This window comes from Pagrus major, chromosome 5 (assembly GCF_040436345.1).
Source record: "Pagrus major chromosome 5, Pma_NU_1.0".
Taxonomy (NCBI): domain Eukaryota; kingdom Metazoa; phylum Chordata; class Actinopteri; order Spariformes; family Sparidae; genus Pagrus; species Pagrus major.
The window spans coordinates 33,485,087-33,508,633 of record NC_133219.1 but is presented as its reverse complement, the minus strand read 5'-3'; the positions used below and the strand labels follow the sequence as shown (position 1 = coordinate 33,508,633).

At 41.9% G+C, this 23,547-nt stretch overlaps 1 protein-coding gene across 2 annotated transcripts in view; it reads right to left on the bottom strand.

The window, feature by feature from the left end:
- Positions 1–23,547, bottom strand: part of pde4d (phosphodiesterase 4D, cAMP-specific) — a 147,148-nt gene that overhangs the window by 8,428 nt on the left and 115,173 nt on the right. For both annotated transcript variants that reach the window (XM_073466957.1, XM_073466958.1), the window contains exons 2-6: positions 15,258–15,449; positions 13,459–13,495; positions 13,295–13,371; positions 12,854–12,906; positions 7,213–7,325 (exon numbers count right to left, since the gene is read on the bottom strand). In XM_073466957.1, the coding sequence (XP_073323058.1) occupies positions 7,213–7,325; positions 12,854–12,906; positions 13,295–13,371; positions 13,459–13,495; positions 15,258–15,449 (472 nt within the window). The remainder of the gene's footprint in view (positions 1–7,212; positions 7,326–12,853; positions 12,907–13,294; positions 13,372–13,458; positions 13,496–15,257; positions 15,450–23,547) is intronic.

The window sequence follows — 23,547 nt, the reverse complement described above, 5'->3', positions numbered from 1 at the left end:
TGGAACCGAAGTCAGTGGAAAATCTACCCCTTCCCTTTCCTTTCCATTCCTGCAGTGCAGCGGGATGTGATTTTGTGCGCGTCTATGTGCACATACAGTACAGTACACATGCACGTATGTACTTACGTGTCGACTGACCTGACCTTCTGTGCAGTGTTGTGTAAAAAGCAGAGGCTACCTCATCGTACACGAAACAATGCTGAAAAACTGAGGTCAGCTTTCATGCCAGTATTCAATGCGAGGTGAGTCACAGCAACATCACTCATGAGATGATGTAAATACACAAAAAACAATTGATCTTGCAGAGAGAGTGAGCGTCACAGTAATCTGAAGTGGGCTCAGTAGGACAGACTCTGAAAGCAGTGTGTCCACACAGGCTGCTGTGTGTGTGTGTGTGTTTCACTGAGCTCAAGAGGTTCTCCCATCAGTAATAGTACGAGCGGTCCCTTTATAAAATATATTGAAAACAAAATGTAATGATGTACATAGGAATAAGATATATAACATGTCAGGCAGGCATTTCTGTTGCCGCTAACTCAACAACGCTTAATTATCTGCTGTTTGATTTGTAGTCATCATGTAGTCATCCATCGAAGCAGAACTGAAACTATGACTGCGAAAACATCGAGTCAGATGACCGACAATCAAGCGCTCATTGCAAGGGTAATAAAAAACACTAACTAACAAACAAAACTAGAATGGCACTCAGTAGAGCGCATACCTCCACCAAAGCTCAACAATCCCCTGTAATTCAATCAAGTCTAATTTAATAAATGCTCACCAGATTTAGGATCTGCATGAAAGTGTACTCACTCATAGATATCAACCACCTAAATACGGCAGAATTTTTCATCAAGATTCTTGTATCTTTTCCTGAGAAATTAACGAAAATGTCGCCCTATCTCTCGATAGATAAAGATAGTCCCTTTATCTGGATCCCAACCAAATGTTAATGGGGTCTATTCTTGGCCGAGACACATCCTCCACCCAAGTTTCATGGAAATCCATTCAGTAGTTTTTGTGTAATCCTGCTGACAAACCAACCAACAAATGAACACGGGTGATGAAGCTTAAAGATGTCAGTGGGGACTGGGAGAATGTGACCTGAGAATCCTGCACTGCCAAGATTAGTGAGGTGATATGTCTAAGAACAAGTACTTTTGAGAAAGTTTCTTGTAGTTACAACAAGTAGGGATGCATACTGAGCTTTGATTTTGTTTAATACCAACTGAAATGTGTATTGAAGTCAAAAACTGTTAAGAACTGACTGCTGGCATAAGCCAAGGCAATTCTATTTATTCAGCTCAATTCAGTGCAGGGAAACTCAATGTATTTTATATTAAAGTGATATTAGATTACACACACACTCGTCATAAGTCTGAGAAAACAGAAAGGTTTTCAGTTTAACTTTGCATGTGGACCAAAGTAGCTCAAAGCATGTTGGTCACAAGTCATCATCATGTTTATCTATTCTTTGATCGAATACCTTCTGATTTGAATCAAGAGTATGACAGATTAATACCATTTTATTTTGGCAATGTTGTTAACAACACTTGAGAACTTTGTCCTCTTTTGTAAAAAAATCTTGCTTATATTTGTTGAAGTAAAGTATCAAATAATGGATGGATTTTGAAGCTTTCACAGCACAGCTTCACTTATGAATATCTAGCAGTGATCATCTCTTCTTGTCACTAAGGGAGAGCATTTGACTTTGAAATTAAGAGAGCGATGATGGAGTATGAAATTTCTCATCGGTGATAAAGCATAACACACTTCAATACACAGGGTTTAACCGATTAAATCTGAAATAACTGATTTTTGGACATTTGCAAGATGGACAGTTAAACAATATGCTCAAACCTGCTGCAGCATAAAGCCCTGTAACGCTGAGGGGAGCTGCACATTCAGGTGATTAGTCTCTGTATTTCCATCATGATTTTGATGGATCATTTCCACATTGTCTTCATTTTGTCCATATCACGTGCTGTTATTGAATATTTCAATTATAGCCACTTAAATAATGGTGGCGCACAATACATTACACAGAATTAACTACAGAAGTTGACTGAAAAATGAATTTATGATGTAGAAAAGACAGCTTTTAATCCTGTACAGAAAGCAGTTTGCTCTTAAATCATGACTCTTCTACTGTCTGTGAATGAGACGAGGAGGTCTCTATTTTCTTTCTCTTGCTGTGTATGTGAGCGCACATGTGCACATGCATGTGTCGTGTGTCTGTGACGGTCCAGTGGCTACAAGGATTGAAAAGGGACCAAACCTGTCTCTGCTTACTTTACACCCCACCTCTACAGCCAGCCGGGCGCTGTGAGTAATTTACAGCTACACTGGACCAGATGAGACAACAGGCTCACTGAGATCCAGCAGCCTTGATTGACTCAGAGCCAAGCAGGCTAGCACAGGCCCACCACACACACACACACACACACACAGTTTACTCCCTGCAGAGGCATATACACAAATATAAAGCCCACCGACACCTCTCCTGTCCACACACTCTCCCTCTCTCCTTCAGACAGATATAGTACACACACATATTGATAGCTTGGCTGGGAGGTGTGAACACAAACTATTGGGTAAAAATTGGAAAGTGTCACACGGAGCTCAGCTGTGGCTTGTGTGTAATTTGTTCTTCGGCGGAGTGACCAAAAATATCCATTCCCTGCTGTATATAGCCCGCGACACCTCCACGTCTCTGTTGCATTTGTGTCTTTTTTTCTCACGTCGCACATTTATTCTGGTGGCAGACGCCCCCTCTGTACAGAACACAGGGACAGCAGGAACACTCTAATTGGCTCAACTGTTTTCAATGAATGTACCAGCGACCGGCCATTCATGATCTAAACAAAATGTGCAAATAATCTCATTATTGGAAGAGGAGAGTTTTTTTTTTGTTGACAGATTGCAGATATACAAGTTCATTTCAAAAAGGGCTATTTTGGGACTGGTGACGAATAAGAATGAGGCGTTCGTAATCTGAACCTACAAAGTAAGTACGAACTAAAATGATCGAATAAATGTAGCGGAGTAAAATGCAGTGTATACATGTAGTGAAGTGTGAGTATAAAGTAACATAAAATGGAAATACTCAAGTAAAATACCTCAAAATTCTACTTTAACGAACTAAAAGGAACTTTTAACTGCTGGTGAAACAGTCTCGATTATAAACTGATCCCTCTGTATGAACCACAGAAGCAAAGGAGACCCTCAGGAAGAAAACTGGCTATTTCTGTACAATTATTACCGTAATCTTAATGCCTGACACCAGGTCAGATTCTGACTTAATCATAAATTACTACTTTTTTAAGGCCTGAAAGAAAGAAGCTGCTCTGTTGTTTGGTGGAATGGTACGGCACTAAACCTTTTTTTTCTTTGGGTCACCCGTTTCATCTTTTGTCCAAAGGGGCCGCAAGAATTAACAAAAAATCAAAGGTCCTTGTTGTAGCCTTAAGTACAGTACTTGAGTAATTACAGTAATTGAACATAGCTACACTGGCTATTCAAAATTTTGACACTAATTTGGCCTCATTGATTACTAATATTCTCTATGGGCCCTAAAAAACATATTTATCTCTAGTAAGAGGATATCATTACAGTTAAATGGTAATGATAAGGAGTCATGGAGGAAGACAAAAGCAAGACAAAAGCATAAACAAACAACAACAACAAAAAAAGAATAACAAAGAAAGAGAGATACAAAGATGGATCAAACCGACAATGGAGGCAAAGAGCCATTATTCTATTGAACCTAACCTTCTCAGTTTAGAAAATCCAAAAGAAAACCTTCCAGAAACTTGTTGAGTTATTGGAGAATGACTTTGACTCGCATGTGAAGGACGAAGGAGTTTCTAACAGAATGAACAATTCAGAGAAGTCTCCTGGCTGAAGTAGATCTTACTTTTAAGGACATAGCAACATATAAAGTAACTAAAATAAAAAGCATCAACCACAAAAGGAGCACATAATCAGGAGCAACAAAAACAGACCAGAATGCAGCTTTAAAATGCATCACAAGATCACAGAACACAAGATCCTTCAATTTATCAGAACAATGCAAATCACCAAATGTGGAGATGCATGATTATTGCCTCTGAGATGTAGTGGATGTCTTAGTTATGGCAGATATGACATGGCTAGACATTTACCTTACCTAGAGTACACTGGATGCCACCATTCCATATCAAAATGTCAGTCTGTTAGCAGGAAAGTGGATCATGTTTCACAAATAATGACAACAGTAATAATAAAAATAAAGAAATGATGTCTGTGCGGGGCATGCACCTTATAACCTCCCTTCAAATGCACATGCAGTGACAGAGCAGTGCAAGCCTTTAAGGTGTTTAAGTATTGTGAAAAGTGCCACTTCCTAAGTAAATGATTCAGATACCTGTTCAGCCATCCATAACTCCTTATCAAGAATCTGCCCGGCTGAAATGATGGTGTCAAGAAGATCTACATGAGCCAAGGTTCAACAGAGGCTGCCAAAAATCTGGATCAAGACAGTCAAAACGCTGAGAAGTTTTTGCTCCCGGAGACCTTCAGGAGAAAATACTCTTTTGAAGTGCAATTTTATAGAGTCATCTCAGGAAATGATCAGAGCATGAAAAAGCATGCTGATCATAGTTGAGAGGTACACACTGTTCCTTAGGCAGAGCCAGAGGAAGACCAGCTGCTGATTCCAGAAAGCACCTTCACCCACACAAAGGAAATATAACCACAGGAGCATCCTGAACTAGAACCATTAGATAAAGCCAATAATGCAACAAAGCAAATATTATATTAATCAGATCACTATTACTCTCCACACCATGTGTTTCATGGTGAATTGAAAATAAGCATTGTTTGTAGAGAGTGTGTTTGGGCTAGTGTGAGATCCTTCAGGCACACGGTATGTCACCTTGGTTGACCCGCTGTTACAGCAGCCCTTGGGCTTAATATAGGAACAAAGGGAATCCTTATATTAAGAGGTGACGTGCATTATTTTCCCAGGTTTTGCCAAAATCTGATAAGAGTCATTACTCAGGGATGTTTGAAGGAGAAAGAGCTGCACTTCTTCAACAGAGCAAACATAGAACAACAGCTGCAGGTACACAACGCTACTGCTGCTAAAGCTCCAGTACACGTGATGATTTTCATAAATCATGACATTCAGAGTAAATGAGCTACAGATTGTTTTTCAATTTCGTTCCATTTTATTATCTCTTTTTAATCCCAGACTTTCCTTCATTGATGAATTCATATGTTGAGTGTTGATAAATGAAAGTCTGAAGGATACAGACATAAAGTAATGGCTCTGTGAGGGAGACGTAGTGACTGTGTGTGTGTGTGTGTGTGTGTGTGTGTGTTGCTGGAGTGAAGCTGGTTGGGTCCGTGGCTGTTGCCATGACAACCAGAGATAGCTGTGCTGGTGAGCGATGGTGAGAGCTCAGTGCATTTTACATGTACAGTTAAAAAAAAAAAAAATGTTTTCACTTTTAAATGAGGTTGGTGACCTGGTCATGCATGCGATCGTGGTAACTTCAGCGGCGAGGAGCGTAGTGCTTTTGTGTAATTCCTTTGTCTGTCCGTCCTCCCCGCCTCTCCTCTTGGTTCATCCCCTCCTCGTGTGACATCACCAATGTGTGACATCACCAGAGCCCAGAGCTGATCAGCATTCAGAGCGGCATAGCAGCCTCCCTCCACTCATACAACACACACACACACACACACACACACACACACAGGAGGCGACTGAGCATGCTCACTGCACAACTCCCTGCCTGCATGACGATGCTATCACTAACACACATAGACAATACAACACAAAGAGTCTGATGTACGCTTTGATGGCTGAATGCTGAAAAAGGCATCAAGACGCATAAATCATATGGCTCATATGACGACCGATAATGACACCTGACGCGCAAATAGTAGATACTATAGGATGATAAACACTTGACCAATGAACAGGGAGGAAGGCTGGATTCACGCAAAGGAGCAGGTCTGGGAATAGTATAGAGCTGCAATGATTAATTGACAAGTTGTCAACTATTTTGATATTCGTTTGATCAGTTTGAGTGATTTTTTAAGGGAGAAAACACAAAATTCTCTGATTCCAGGTGAATAAGGTGGATATTTTTGATGCCTATGTGAGTGTAAATTCATCTTTGGGTTGTGGACAGAACAAGACATCTGAAGAAGTCTCCTAGCGCTTCAGGAAATTGACATTTCCCCGACCAAACAACTGATGAATCGAGAAAATAATTAACAGATTAATTGACAGCGATGATCATTAGTCGTAGCCCTAAACAGCAGTTTACTCTTGCACTTACTTCTATTGTTATTCTCATAGGCACTGGTTTTTGCCTTTACCCCTTAAGCACTTTATATTTTGTATGTTTTGTTTATTTCACTAATATCTAATACTCTATTGTCTTTATTCTGATAAAACCGCGCCCAGCGTGTGACCCTGACCCGGGGAACCCACTGGTGGTTAATGGCTGTACTTGGAGCGATCTCTGGCACAAGCATGTCCTTCGGGATTAATAAAGTTCTATCTTATCTTATCTTATCTTATCTTAATCTATTATAGTACTAATGTATTGGATCTATCTCCTCCTGGTAATTTTTTATAAACTTGTGCTACATATCAGCTTGACCTGTCATTGAGCAATAAACAATAAAAACAAGGTGTTTCTTGTATGTTTGGAACAAGAAAAAACACGTCCCTATATCTCACTGCAATGTTTCATCTAGGTGATTGTGTCTTATATTAAGTGTGATGAGATATTTTTGAGTAGAAATGAGACAAATATACTTGGAAATATCCAGATTTAGTAAAGAGTTTTGGCAGTATATAGCAGTTGAGAGAATTTCTTTGTGAGTGTATAATTATTCATTTATTTTTGAAAGTGCAGCTGTGCAGTGGGTGTAGATGGAACTCAAGCAACAAATGTCACACTCAAACCAAAGTTTAGCAGCACATCCTGTTCACATCAGCCACAGAAAAACACACACTCACACAGCGCAGTGAATCCTGGGTAGCAGCTTCTGAACATGTTTCAAAAAAATTAGCACGATGCATTCAATAAGACACTGAAGTCTGAGAGATAAACCCAAAAGCTCAATCAACAGATGCTACAGATGTTGGCCTCTGGGATTAAACTACTATAAGATGAAAGTCTCAGCAAGTTAAACTTTTTTGGTTGTTCTTACCTTGTTTGAGGCCATCTCACTGACTGAGTGTCTCGTCTGCAGCGTCTCCAGCTGGTCCAGACACCAGTCCAGCTCCTCCAGGGTCTCAGTGGCCAGTTTCTGGTAGGCCTCCTCTGCAGGGGCAAGACAGGAGGGCAAGGGGTCAGTAAGGGCCCGCTTCAAAGGGCTAGTGGACGGTCCAGGCCCGGGGTCTCCCACCCCACATACAGCTAAGCTGGGATACCCCGAGTAGACACATGGGTGACTCTTCATACTGGACAGGTGAGCCAGCTGTGCGGGCCTGGGAGGAGGGCCTTGTTGTCCTGTATCCTAACCCACAGATGAGTAGTCACAGGTCAGCTGTGGCAAAGCTTGGAGAAAAGAAACCTCCACTGCACTACAGTTCAAACGCTGGATTCTTCCTGTTTAAGAGCAAGTCAGATACAATCCCAGGGAGAACAGCTGCAGGTGATGGATGGCAAACAGCCACCCTGAGTCAGTTCTGGGTGTCCAAATGAATGTTAAATCACAGCAGAGAATTCAGAGGGATTCCACAGAGCAAAAAACAAAAATCTCACACAAACAGACTCACTATCTCCCATACAGAGCACACATATATCACAGTCAGCGATCTAGGTGTGTAAGGTTTAAGCTGTCATTCATAAGAGAGATGTAATTCCAGTCATGTAGCAGGATGAACAGCAGTCTGCTTAGCAGGCCCATGTCTGCCATAGGAGGGATGGAGGGAAGACAGGGACGGTGGAAATGAGGATCCAGTGAGAGGCTCAGAACCAGCCAAGATCCATGTCAATACTGTCCAGCTCGGAACAAACACCAAATTGTTCACAGCATCCTGACATGGTTAACGAATACAAAGACATCTCACAGCCACACACACGGAATCAAACAGACACACACATGCATACACACACACTCATACCAGACGAAATGCTAACCATAACACATTATGATTTTGTCTCCTCAGCCTCTCTGCCAATAAAAACATCCATGGTATCCGGGAAGCAAAGGGTATAATCCGGTGCTGTGTGTGTGCTGGATAGTGTTTCCTATAGACGCTCTGTGTGTGTGTGTGTGTGTGTGTGTAGGGGATGGGCTGCTATTTCTTCGGCGTCCCTGGTAGCCAAACGTGCTGCTCTCCCCAAGCTGTACCTAAAGCCTGAGAGGACTGCACTGTGGATGGGGAAGGGAGAGTGACAAAACGCGGGCTGGAGTGATGGAGGAGTGGAGCCAGAGCTGGGAGCTCCCTATACAGTACTGTGTGTGGATGCATGCTAATATGTGCTCAGCATACAAATACACCAAAGCAGAGAGGTAAACAAATAGATGTCTGACGCTGATACGGTAAAGATGGTGGAGCTGTTGGCGTCACAAGCCCGATATCAAAGCATCCTCCAGTGTCTCTTAATCTGAAACCGAAGACATGACCCTCTCAAAGTCAGCCTGTGTTAACAGAAAATGTCACCTTGTCAGAAGCCAATTAATATTGATGCCTCGACTAATTTGGGAAAGCACAGGCATTTAATACTATGTGATCTGTGGTCTGGGAGGGGAGCTGTAATTCAATTACACAGACGGAGAAACAGTGGCAGATTAAAATACACGAGGACCAAATTTAATCACATGATGCCATATCAGATTAACATTTCAGTTAGCATTTAAACTACATAAAAACCCTGTGCTGTCTTTACTTAGGCTTGAGTGACTCAAAAAAATCTGATTATTCCATTCATCTTTTCATTTTGGGACAATTCATTTTAAATGATGCTTAGTTTACAGCCCTGGGTTGTGTGTGTAGTTAATATTATATCGTTCACACCATTTGTGTTTCCATGCAGGACCACTGACCGTCTCTCAACCTCTTTTGTCACCTCCTATTCTCCACAATCTCCCCTTCTCCTGCTTCATTGTCTTTGACAAATCTCTCCCTCCCTCCTTCCATTACTCCCCTTCCTCTCCCACACTCTTCGTTTCCTCCGCTGATCTCTGAACATCCTTCCTCCTCCCCTCTTTTGTCTCCTTTCTGTCTCTCTCCTCCTTTCTTTTCTCCCAGTCTCTCTCTCTCTCTCTCTCTCCCTCTCACTCTCTCTCTCTGTCTCTCTCCCCCTGGTGTGGTGTCAGTGGCTAGGGCGCTACTCTTTCTGACAGCAACTGCACTGACGTCAATGACATTCTTCTCATGCTTAGTGCGACATCAGACACCGGCGCTCGGAGAGGCCACTCTGCTGCACAGACGCAGGGCTGCAGCCAAACTATGTACCGGAACAGCTCGACAGTGAAGTCGGACTGTGAGAGGGAGAAGATGAGGAGGAGGAGACGGAGGAGGAGGAGGAAGAAGGAAGGGGGGGTGGGCTGAACTACTGATAAATTACACAGATATGGCATCAATTGTTCAGATATTTCATATATGTTCTAATTGCATCATGCATCAGCACACATGCTTAGATGTTCAGCGACATAAGTAAGTGACATTTCAACATAGTAGCATGTGCTATGCACTAATGATTTTATAAAATAAACGTGTAAGATACTGTCTATGGACTACATTCTACTAAACACTACATACCGTTTCATTTTCCCATTTAATAATGTTTAGCTTCCCCTTGATTCATTCCTCATCATTGTGCTGTTTAATACAAAGGTTATTGTCCCTCCACACTGAGCCTCATAAACTGTTGCATTAAGCACTGTTGAGGGAATTTAGGGTGACGGTATGTATAAAAGGAATTATTATATAACAGGACAATATTGGTAACATTTATCTATTTACGACATTCACACTGCCCTGTTTGGATAGAAAAATAACTGTCCATCTCTTAAATAGCTTTAAGGAGGGCAAAGCCATTGAAATAATATATCCAACCTACTGGGGACCTGATATTATCCCTAAGTGCCTTAAGCCTTGTTGTTTTCATATAAAGCACAAGATGCAATATTAAGAATGGAGGAAACAGCAGAGTAGTATCTTTATATTCATAACATAAACCATAAAAGTTTGAAAGTTTAGGAAAAACTCACATAACATGTTTTGGATTGAGTATACAGGATGTTAAATGCTAAAAGAATATTCTCATCATATATAAAAAAAAGTACTACCCATGTGTGAAAAAAGTAGAATGAAACCTTTTGTGGCTCCAGAGGAAACTGCATGTAAATTGCCTCTAGTGATGTCACTCAGTGGCAAAGTTGCATTATGGGTAATGTGGGCTGCAGGTTTTTGAAATGCAGTCGCAAATTGCATTTCCCTTACACTGTTGGGCTCATTATGGACAGTGAAGACAAATGATCAAAATCAATATAGCAGAACTGGAGATATCACCTTTTTTATTCCACGGATTCTTCTTAATTTTCAAAACACTGCCACCTACATTACCCACAATGCAACTGGGCCACTTAGTGACATCACTGGAGACAATCCATCAGATAACATGCAGTTTCCTCTGGAGCCACAAAAAGCTTTATACCGCTTTTCCATACATGTGTTGCAGTTTGTTCCCCTGTTTGCTCTGCGGAAACTCTCTCTTTAGCTCTAACGAGCACAGGTCACATAAATAGCGATAACTGGTTTTAAGATTAGATGATTCAAAAATAAGTTTCTTTGTCTGAACAGTGATTTAGTGACAGATGACAGAAAAAAGCATGACAGGATGACAATGGGACGAGGACTGATGGGGAAGTAGAGAAAGAAGCCTGAATGCAGCTCTTCATTAATTCACTGACACCCTCTCACTGATTTACTGAGTTACTATTATGCCTGCTTCCTTTATTACTTCATGTATTCTTTATCTGCAAGATGACTTAGTCACCGCCTCATTACAAGTAGTCAATACTCTAAAACAATCATGCTCATGACTCACGGATGTCACCAGTTTATGGCAGGGCCCATAATGGCTGTGCACCAGTATGATTGTGTTCTAATTATAGCACAATGTCACCAGTTCTTCATTTTTAAGCAGGTTAGTATCAGGGATTGGTTTCTTTTTTGCACTTAAGACATGTTTTTACCCTCCTTACAACATGCATGACTGTGTGTGTTTACGAGATTCTCTGGGTGCACATGCCTGAGGGATAATTTTTTACTAAACGACACACAGTGGGATTATTTATTAATGGTGGAGGTTAAATGGTCTCTCCTGCAAACAACAGTTAGGTTACAGCCACTGATACTGCTAGAAAAGCAAAGCAGCTGTCAAGGACAAGTCTATTCTAGCCATCTGACTAGACTGTCTGTGTCATGTCCTCCTCACAACAAAAACTTAAAGTAGGCCAAAAAGGCCGGCTGTGCAGTCGACACTGTCTGACAGTGGCAACAGCACATCAGGACAACAGGGCAATCCATTAATTAAGTATTGATAAGTCTGTGGTTATAGATAAATAGTTAACACATGGAAGGCACTGAGCTGGCGCCTATATTGGGTGAACCAAAACTGAACACGCATACAGAGATAATATAAGTGGAAGACATTGATTTACCTTTAAATGAATATTCCTTTAAATGATAAGTTCACCCAAAAATGAAAATTCAGTCATTATCTACTCACCCCCAGAGCTGATGGAAAGTGAGGTCAAGTTACTTCTAAACATTTTTGGAGCTTCACAGCAAAACAGCACTGCAGGATTCTCCCAAACACGTGTAAAGGGTGTAAATAACATCTTTACAAGCTGTATGGAGCCATTATGTGTTTTGTTTTAGGTTGTTTTTTTGTTGGTTTTTTTACGTTTAAAAGAAGTCCCTTTCTTCTTTAGTTGTTTAGGAGAATGCTGCAATGCTGTTTTGCTGCGAGGCTCCAGAAATGTTTTGTGGATGACGAAACGTTACCCAACTTTTCATTGGCATGAGGGTGAGTAGATTTTTTTTCTTCTTTTTTTTTGTGAACTTATCCTTCAATTTTTTTAGAAAGACAACCGTAAAAATAATTCATTACAAGGCAGCTAATTAAATTAGATCAAGAATGTGAAGATGTCAAGAGTTACCAACAAGAAGTTAAGATTCATAAACTGTACTAGTCGATGTATATAGGATGGATGGGCCATGTCAGCTTACAAAGTACAAAATAAAAGCAGACACTGAGCATTTGTTCATACAGTACTGTTAGTGAACCACCTGACTTGCCGAACTTCAAACAGACTCAAATATTTGGTCTTGGTTTACTGATTACACTGTCGTTTTTTTCCTCTCATCTGTTGTTTTTGTCCGGTGAACAATTTCTCCGCTAAATATGTGCTCCATATTTGTATTCTGACCGTGTTGGATATCATGTTCATGTTCTTTGGCTCCCTGCAAAGCATGTCTGTGTCTGCCAGCCTCTCATCACCAGCATACTGACAACTTACAATAGAATAAAAACAGCACTACAGCAACAAAGACATTACAACTATACTGTCATTTGTCATCTATTCATAAAGCAGCCTTCACTTATGTGTGCCCACGTGAAAGTTACAGTTGTTGACGACTACATAGATAAAGACTTAAAATCAACATGCATTATTGTTTGTTATGAATTATTTAGGATTTGGATGATTGATTCTAAGACCACACATCTAATCTCTCTCACACACACACACACACACACACACACACACACACACACACAGACACACATTGAGCACACAAGCCATTATGCTGCTCTTTCTGTCCACATACCTGTAAAGGTGGTCTTGGTGATGGGTGGTGGCGGGTTGCACATGGGTGATCTCCTGTCACGGGAGAAACAAACACACAAACTCAGACATTTCCTTCCCAATCCGCAATTTGCCTCAAAACATTGTATTTAAAACTCATCTACAATTCAATAAGGGAGCACCATTCTTCCTTCACTTATGTAGGAAGCACTGTAGCAGAGGGAAACTTTACAAACTATTGCTACTGTTGTTGTAGTACTCAATTTGAACAGCAGAGGGCGAGCAAAGCCAGACTGTGAGTGAGCACCGGACACAGTATGGCTTTGATCACTTGTTCAGAGGAACATCTTAGTCATAAAGTGACTGTGATCAAACATTGTGATATGCTGGCATGTTGACCGTTGCTGTCTGTAATACAGTCACTCCTCCCACTACGGCAGATTTTCAAAGCTTTGCAACTTACTTGTTGGATGCTCTGTCTTGCTGTAGATTAGTTAATGCACCAAAGTTGTTTCGTACAGTTCTCAAGCTGGCAAGAACCTGAAGGGGAAACGTGATCGATTAAGGACTGGGTCACACAGGAGTCATCCATTTATGTGAATGGAAAAACACGAAGACAATACAAACCTGTGCAAATGGCGTTACAATCATATCGTCACCATGACTGAAAGACACAAAGAGAGCGGCCTTAACGTCAGATACAGATGTACAGTACATTGGCATTCGATAACAGAGGAGTGTGATCATGATCGGAGAAGGTCAAAGGGGGGAGGGGGGAGGAGTGTGGGGCTTCACATTAGATTAGTTTCAGCGTCCCTGATGCACTCCATCACAGTGACATGTTTACTCATCACATCAGCTACCAGCTGAGGCCCGCTTCACAATGTGTAACAGTTTCGGAGCAGTTTAATGTTTCACTGAGGGAAGTGAGGGGACACGTGGAGGTGAATCAAGATATTCTCACAGCGAGGACACTGTAAGCCCTGCAAGACGTGACGCTCTCACACTCATCCTTTCCCTCCCTTTCAATCCCTCCCCTTAACGTCATACATATATCCCTGAGGCAATCATTATTATTTTTTTATTGACTTTTGTTTAACTTGGGGGAAAGTCAGCGGAGCACGTTTCTGACTTGTCCTCACTGATTGCCCGCATGGCTCCCGGAGTAGGTGCAGCCTGGCTTAAGGGTACCTCAGTGGGCATTGTTGAGGAAGCGGAGGGCATTACTCATACAGATCCAGCTAAAAAGAATTTAAATCATTAAAACTTTTGAGTCAGGATCCCATTGACCTCCAAGCTACGTCATGACTGAACACTGTCAACATTTGCTCAGGTGACAGGAGTGAAGACCACAGCCACGTCACGTACACACCCATCGGCACATGAGCCAACATGCCTGGCGTGAAAGTCGAAAGAGAAGCTGGCATGTCATGTGCTCCTGTTGCAAGACAAATAGAAGGTGCTGAGGGTAAAGATGACTGGCTTTATACTCTTATAGAATGACGGAAATAATCTTTCGGAAAGATAAGGGAAGGGGCCAGAAAATGAGCCTATTTGAGGCACAAACGGGCTGTCCTAGCTCTGTTTTGATGATGTCTGTAAAATGATCAGGAAGAAAGCTGGCAAGACAAGTTATCTCTTGCTCTCAAGCTTCCTTGCACGTGCAAGATAGAACTAGGCATAAAAGATTAATGAATACTTGTAACAATGGTTTTTAACGTGGTAACTGGATAGTGGGTGGAGGTCAAGGAAGGGTCATTGGTGTAATAATTGAGAGCAGAAAGCAGCAGTAAGGAGGAAGTCTAAGGTTACTGTGGGACATTATTTTTCATCCTTTTGTATATTTGTCTTTCCTTCATGCGGGATCGAAATGCTACGTTTTCAGTCAATATTTTTTTCCCAGTAGCACTAAGTGTACAGCACATGTAACTGGATAGCCGCCGTTGTGTGGGAAATGAGGAATGCACTTTCAACATATACACTGAGCCTGAAGAGGCCAGCTAGTTTGTGTGGAGTGTGTTCTAATACAGTTATCGGGCAATAAGGAGTAACTACTATAAAAGATCACATAATTGCAGAACGTAAACAGACTAAATGCAAGTCCATCCCATTGTCCTGGGAAAATATCGGAGTCACATAACCTGTGCTTATGGACGTTTTGTGACTGACCACCTTGTTTATGCTACTGGATATGCCTAAGAATAGATGTGACACCACACAATCAGCTGTTGGTCATGCACACCTCCTTCCAGGACGGAAGCTATCGGCGTGGCAGCTTTAATATCTGGTCAGTCATGACACTGCGGAGTGGCTCAGAGAGGCCGAAACAAGAAGAACACATTCAGCACAATAGGGAGCTTTTGGGTGTTTTTTTAATATATATAAATAAAGGTTCAGGGGGAAGGAAAAAGACACAATACACTCACATGTCACTGGCAATGGAGGAGTTTCGGGACATAGACTTGGGCGAGAGGTCGTAGTCGCTGTCGGAGCGGTAGAGGAACGACTCTCTCCGTTGGCTGTGGACAAAATTGGCCTGCAGGATGAGGCCTGAGCCCGGGCTGGCCATCGGGTCCAGGGGGCTGCGACCTGATGACGTGCCATTGTCCACATCGAAACTGCACATGGTGAGAAAGAGAGGGAGAAAGACAAAAGTATCAGAATTTGCTCAATATACAGTTAATTTCAATTGGTACTGAAAATAGAAATAATTTGTGATGAGGGCTCGTCAATCAATTGAGGCTGATAATCAGTCTATCCCTACAACATACTATTAAAAATGAAACACTGTGGTGCTACAGAGATCCCCCAGACTGTAAATCATACTCCTCAGAAGAAGGGAACATGATTGTTCGGTACAGACCCCAGCAAAAATGACATCATCATTCTTTTAAAAGTATTTTCCAGTTAAAACTAAATGCAAAAATGACCATTCCCACTAAAATTATGACTCATACACCATTGCAATATCTGTCAAAATACCGTTGTTCAGCTCTGTGATCACGCTGAACTCACCAATGACACTCTAAGTGTATAAATAGTAACATACAGATAAACAGCCAATATTCATTCAAGTCTGATGTCCATTAGTCAAGAAGATGGGGTGATCAAGTTTCCTCAAACTCAATAACAGCTGCCATCTTTTGACAGCAAAAAATTCTCTAGTCTTCTTACACAAGAGCACACCATGCTTGAATTAATAAATTAAGTGCCCTCTGTAACAGATTGCACTTATGGCTGCATGGTGTGCCTCCATTATCAGTGGCTAAATAATTACCAGGCTTTGTATAAACATTAATAAAGTCTTGATGACTTCAGAGATTACTCGCTTACTGACCTAACCCACATGAATATGTATGGTTTTTTTCCATCGCAGCAGCATAGGCTCTGCCATGCATTTCTATATGCTGCTCTAAATTGGCTCCCCAGTCATGAGCCGTGAAATTCAAAACATGACATGACGTACGTGTGCATGTGGGCGATACACTAGGCTCGACTGCTGCTGACTGACGTAAATTTGCTCTTAACCATTTTTAAACTGCGATGAGTCACTCCCTCATTATCCGACTGATGATTGGATGATTATGATTGGTAGGAAACTAATTGCCACATGATCAACAGTTAGGACCACGAGCGAGATTGCTTCGTCTAAACTCTGCACAGGGCCACAGGGAATACCTGTGCTCTAACGATGCCGCTGAGTCACACTTTTCTAAACCAGTGACACCCTTTCCAACGAGCATGTCAGAATGAGCTCCTTAGTCTCCTAGGCGATTGTTCGCCCAGGTGATGACTAACCCCTGTCACCAGGGATATCTGCCCCAACGCCAAGGCTATCGAGCAATCCAATAATCCCGTCTGGTGTGGATGCTAAGGTCAAGGGGCGGGGGGATTCCCCTACGTGTGACACGAAATACGCAAAGGGGATGACGTCCTCTTTGTCATGATCATCATCATCCTCACTATGGAGACAGCCACACAATCTAATCCAGTGTCATCTCTCTAGACACCCTGCTCGTGTTAGCATTTGCCTGCCAGTATGTTTGTATGCAGTGTGAACCGTGTTAGTGTACATGTACGCTTGCAAGGCAGGGATCCAGGGTGTGACTATTTTGGTCGCACATGTGCCCGAAAATCTGTCAAGTGTGCCTTAAAATTCAGCAAGTCAGATTCAAAAACAATTATGAAAATGTTTTTGTTACTGAAATTTTAATGACGGGGTGTTTCAGGAGCGGTGTTTTCTGTGGGAGAGAGGAGCTTTATAACTTTCAGGATCTTTGACACACACAAGAACTGATATAAAACACTGAAAGAAAAGGAAAAAAAACGATTTAACAATTATAAACAATTGTTTCAATTATGCAACCAACGAGTGTAAAAAGTTAGTCTGGAGCCCTGCATGGTGTAAAAGCACTGGACTAAAACACTCCATGCCATTACACAACCATGAGAAATAACTAACATTGCCATCAGTACCCTTCAAAGTTTTCCATCTTAAGCGTCGTGTTTTCTTTAGGGTACTTCACATTCTCAAAAACAGATGATTTTTGTGAAAAAGGAGATTGTAGATCGGATTTCGGAGGAAGAAGTGATTAAGTGTCATTGACAAAGCCATGAAACGCAGGACATGCCGGACATATTTTCCCCAACTAAATGGCTAACCGCTGCGCTATCTCTCTGTGATCTCTGTGAGTTACAGCAGCAAAGTGAGTGCGAGCTTTGGTTGTGGAACAGGATCGTTTGGATGACTGCCTGATGAGTGAGGAAAGGGCAAACATATTGTCCTCAGCCGTGTCTCTAACTGGCACTTAGACAAACACAGAGGCAATATGGGAGTCGCAGTGACACCAGCAACTGTTTTTCACAGTTGTGTTTGACTTACACACATCACCCTGATCCCTGTCCTTGAGTCCGCTTACTCTGTCTCTCTATATTTAGTATTAGAGCAAAAGCATGTCAGGGCGCGCACACACACAAACCCCAATCTACACCCTCTTATCACATCAAGTGATTCATATGTTGGGTTTTTTTTTACTGCAGGTGTGAAACTGAAGACACACATGTGACATACATATCGTCATTATAGGCACGAGCTTGTCCGCCCTCCAGCTGTTGTGTCATAGGTGTGGGTGTATCATGTTTGCGAACAAGACAAAGATACAGACACAGATATAGAGATAGTGAAAAGGTGCGAAACAAAACACCCAGCATATGTTTAACAACTGATTCATTATCACATTGACTCTGACGTCACGGCCTACACAGACTCTCAGCCAAACCTCTGACATGTAACTTCACTCTCAGTGTACGTGTGTGTGTGTGTGTGTGACTTCACAGGCACGCCCTCAGCGGGAATGACATGAATAATCTTCACAGGTATTGCACCAGAATTGACATCACAGTGGGAACGTCTGGAATTCATTCCCAACTCTGACAGTCTTTGATGAGCAAGCATGAGTTGTGTAAAAAGAAAAAAAAAAAAAAACGAAAGTTAAAAAACACCCCCATGACTGTGTTGTGAGCATCAACAAAGAGCACGAGTTCAACTCACAGGGGGGATTATTGTGGAGATGGGAAGTAAATCCAGCGTTACTCAGAGGCAGAGACAATAAGAAACCACAGTTTACACAAAAAGAGAGCGATCCAGAACTGAGATATAAATGGCCAGGAATGCGGAGGGAGGGAGAGGGACAAAGAATGATGTTAAACTATGGAAAACTTTGACTTTGTGCAGACTGAGAGGGAAAAAAAATATAATTTATCCATCTCCCCAATCCTCATGTGTGGAGAAAAGTCAGTGTGCAGTATCAGCTGCAAAATATGTTGACTCCTGTCCTCAACTAAACAAGTTCTACATTCAATGCTTCTAAATGATTGTGTGTACGTTTAAAATGCATTTTGTGATCATCTATTTCATTTTCTTGTGTAAAATATAATCATTAAATGTGTATGGTAATAAGAAAGAAAGAAAGAAGGAATGCTTCGCTATAACTGTTAACTATCCAGTATGTATTGATCAGCAGAATATAATGACAATATTAAAGCTGCAGTGTTATTTTCTTACTAAAACAAGTGTTAAATAGCTCTAAATTCTCACAGTTATCACTGTTATAGAGTGTTTGGTCAGTAACCCGTGTCTCTCTCCTGCTGTAAAAAGGAAAATACATTTTCTGGTATCCCTGCCCACTTTATCCAATCAGGACAGAGAGAACTCCATAAAGAGGCGGTCCTGTCTGATCGTGAGCAAAGAGATGTTTACCAGCAATGGTGGAACAGGATAAGCTACCAATTCCAGATCTCCAAGGGTAAGCTTATAATGCCAAACATGCCAAGCGAAGAAGAAAAGAATGAAGCAAAGAGAGCTGCCTCGCAAGAAGTGCAAGTCGTGCAAGTGTGGGGACCGAGAGAGGAGGGAGGGGACTGCCAGCTGCAACACGGACGGGAAGTTAGCCAAACCGACTGTTACAGCAGCTTTAATTTGAATGAGAGAAACTAAACCATGAAATTATACATTAAGTAGAATTTAGGTTATTACAATGTTCTAGCAATAATGCAACATAGGTGGCTGGTGGCTAATCCTTGTTCTAATCACAGCCCAATATCTGTCTGATGTCCAAAGATTGTTTGCTTGAGAATGACGTCAGATAAACTAAGATAAAAGTATTACAGTACCCTGAATAGCATTCCCTGCTAAGTTATTTAGCTACAATAGCCCACAGCTACACGAGTAGACAATGAGACGCCCTACGGGGACGGCGTTTCCCACAAGAGTAGAGTTTCATGCTCGAGATTAGAGCTGTGAGGAACAAAAAGAAAAAAAGAGGGCTTCTGTGTTGCTGGGAAACCTTTCAGCTGCTCTGTAACAGAGGTTAAAACACAAGACATGTACAGTAGTTGCGAGAGCTCTGAGATAGATGAGCAGTGACTTTCTACTGTTCGGTCACATACATGCCTGAGGACACTGCGCCGCTCTGTTATCCTCTCTCTCTCTCTCTCTCTGTCTGTGACTCTCCATCACTTCTGTCTCCATCTCCGTCTGTCTCTCTTTTTCTTTTTAACAAACACACACATGCACGTACACACTAAATGGCACGGATCAATGACTCATTCATTTTCAGCCCTGGGTCACTTGAGCAATTATAAACACCACAGGAGCTGACGTGACAGCGCTGTGAGGAGACGTACCGGAGAGCGAGGTCAGGGCATAAGTGTCTTTGATAAACAGTCAGCTGAGGCTCTGTTTTTGTCACACAAACTTGATATTTTTGTCTCCTCCCAGAGTGCGAACGAACACAAGCAACAACAAATGTTTTCTATAAAAGATCTGAAAAAAACTTTCCCAAAACTGGGCCAAAAATCTGCAAAGAGTTGGGCCAAAAACTGCAGTTACTGATGTCTTGGGAAAGCGTGGAGCTGTGCTGATCAGTGCGTTGGAGCAGGCAGAGGGAAGACGACACTCAGATTTATTTTAGAAAGCTGAGAGGACAAAGAGGGGAGCAGGCGGTGGAGGAAGGACAAGGAGAGACATGTCAGAGCGAGAGAGTGTATTCAAGTGTCTGTATTTATGAGGATTGTGAGGAGCGTGTTCCCCGGCATGCATGCGAGTGTCAGTACGTGATCCTCAACGTTTGTCTGGTCACCTTGACCATGTTCTCAGTGCACAACAGCAACCGATGACAGACGGAAAGAACAGAGAGACCAAAGGTGACACAGTCAGAAGAGAGTTGATGCAGGTGAAAGCTAAGTTTCAGACTTACTGCATGTAATGGAAATATGTTGGTTTGGTGACACTGCAGAGCCACAGTGCCTCTGTTTTACATGTTTAAACCCCTGATGAGACTTAGAATGTATACACTTGGAACGTGACGCACGCTGACTCTCAGTGTGCTTTCAGAGGATAATGGTGAATCCAACCAGAGACATGACAAGAGATTAGAATATGTTCTCTGTCAAGTTGTTGTCAGGTCAAAGATAATGGAATCACTGACAAACATACAGTACTATGTTATGATTTTGGATGAGCACTGTGGGAATTCTGATGTGATGGGAGCCAGGTACCTCGCCTGAATAATGCTGGAACGTGGCCATGTTGTTGGGTAACCTTATTTTATTGATGTTTTGACAGAGTTATATCCTGTGATTCCAAAGAAGTTGAGACGCTGTGCAAAACATAAATCAAAGCAAACACAATCATTTGCAAATCTTTTATGACATATACTCATATAAAACTGTACAAAGACAATATATTTAATGTTTTTACCTACATTACTTACATAGTTTGTTTGCGAATGATTGTATTTTGTTTATATTTACGTTTAACACCGCTTCCCAACTTTTTTGGGGGGACAGGGTTGTGTATGGGATGTCCTTCGGATCGATTATTTTGATTATACTGACTGAATACGATGAATACAATATTTGGGACAATATTGTGATACCAGATTTTGGATGTCCAGCCCAAGTCTAACTGTTACTAAATCAGTTTTTGTGCAAAAAAATGATTAGGTTCTGTGATCTATAGTGGTTTAAAAAAAACTCATGATGAAGAGAAAGTCATTCTTGAGCTGTTACAATATCACAACACAAGTTACTGAAATCAGTATGATATTACATCTATACTGTATGGACTGGCTCTACAGTAAGTATAATGTGCCTGACTTAGAATGAGTAAGCAGACAGTGAAAAGACCCCTCACAACATCTTGTTAGCTTACAGAACCTAATGTTGCAGCACATGTAGCAAAGCAGCTAATTCAATTCCACTGTTAAAATGCTCTTTAACATCCTGGCCCAAAGATTGACTCCATGAGGCGACGTGTTACTGCTCATAAACCTCACATTCTCAGAACTGTCCTGTATGGAGCGGGCAGGGCCAGACAGCACCTGACCACCAGAGAACATGTGACATGAGACAGACCAGGGCAGAAAACAGTTCACGACAAGGCCAGCACCCATAGGGCAGTCAGGCCACGCAGACAATGATAACCAAGACACGTTTTGTCTATACACACACCCCCCCTCCCAAATTCATATAAATGCTCTTCATAATTTCCCCAGAGCCTGACGTCTTCAAATAACTTCTTTTGTCTGACCAACAGTCCAAAACCCAAAGGCTTTTCACTGACTTTAAGAACAGCAGCAAATCCTCACATTTAAGAAGCTGTAGCCAGCAAATGGAAGAATTAATCAACCATCAAAGTTGGCAATTAATAATTTTTTCTTTTGACTGACTAATCAATTAAGCGACTAATTATTGCAGCTCTACAGTACATTACATTGTTTTCGTCTGTTAAAAAATGATCCTTAAAGGCTCACATTTATCTCTCGCTCTCGGTCTCCTTCTGGTTTTTCTTGCCCTGTCAGGTTATAAGCACAGTGAATCCTTGACTCTCTTCTTGTCACTGCTTTAGTCCTCGCTGTCACTGTGCCATTCAGAGAACTCAGTCAATCATGAGAGACATATAAAGAAATCACCGTGGCAATGCAGCAGATGCAGCGTCATCTCAGGTCACATGGTTCAAAGCGAACCAGTTCTGCTCCTATAGAGGTCCTCTTAACTATGAACCTATTTTCAGTCCTATTCATCATCTCAGGTCTGGATTATAAAGGTCAAATGTAGAAAACATGTTAGATAACTTGCAAGTTGTCAGGCCCTATAAGAGGCCAGATAACCTTCAGCATTTACGGCCCGTTTGACATGCTTAACTGCGGACTGACAAAGGCCAGATGCAAACACTTTAAGGTTAAAGTCACACATTCCCCACTTCTCCACGCTTTATCCCAGCACAGCATAACATCACTGCGGGTTTGAGAGTGTGGAAGAGGTGCTACATTAAGGTGTGGAGCTCATTCCCTAATTCTCATCTTTCACCTTCCTTAAACTCAAGCTAACATGCTGATGGATACTCAAAAGCCTGTGCACACAAGCCTGCGTTTGCACGGCTGGGTGGAGTGGGGCCTGTTTGGGTTCGGTCAGGCCAGGGGGCACGTCAAACACCCGGACCACGTCACTGTCTTAAATACGCACAGGTAGACACACGAGTACACAAGCACTCACGCAAGACACTGTCACAAATGTAGAGCTAAGGAACACATACACAGATACTTAACTTGTGTTTATTGTACTTATCTTAAGGAGAATTAGCAGATTTAGGGATATAACACACCTCTTCCTGCATTACACACGCATACACTGCACAAACACACCCACCCCAACACAAACAGCTGAATTATCGCCTACAATTCAGGTGGTTTCAAGTGACAGCAACAGTCACATACTGTAAATCTTGTGAGCACAGTTGTGAAAGACAAGGCAATGACGAGAATCACTGAGAGAAGCCTTGATGAAACAGAAGAGAGGAGGGCAGGACAGATGGAGGAGGCGGTATGCTTCATCCAGCTGAGTACCGCTTTTGGTAGCCGTTCAAGAAGATGGCTCATGCAAACCTAACACTGCCAGATTCTCAGCTTTTAGCATTAGGAAGAGCTACATTCTGCAGACAGCTCGAGCACATATATCAGGTTTATGTGTAGCTACATCATGGCTTGTATCAACCCTCTCTCCTTTAAGTTATGTTTGTATATTGTATACCTGGATTATGTTCAGAGACAATGTTTCTTGCAGTGGATGTCACAAAGTCTCAAGTTAAACACATGGTGGGATTATGGGAGTTCTTGTCTTCATTGTTAAACAACCACCATTGCTGGTGGAAATCTG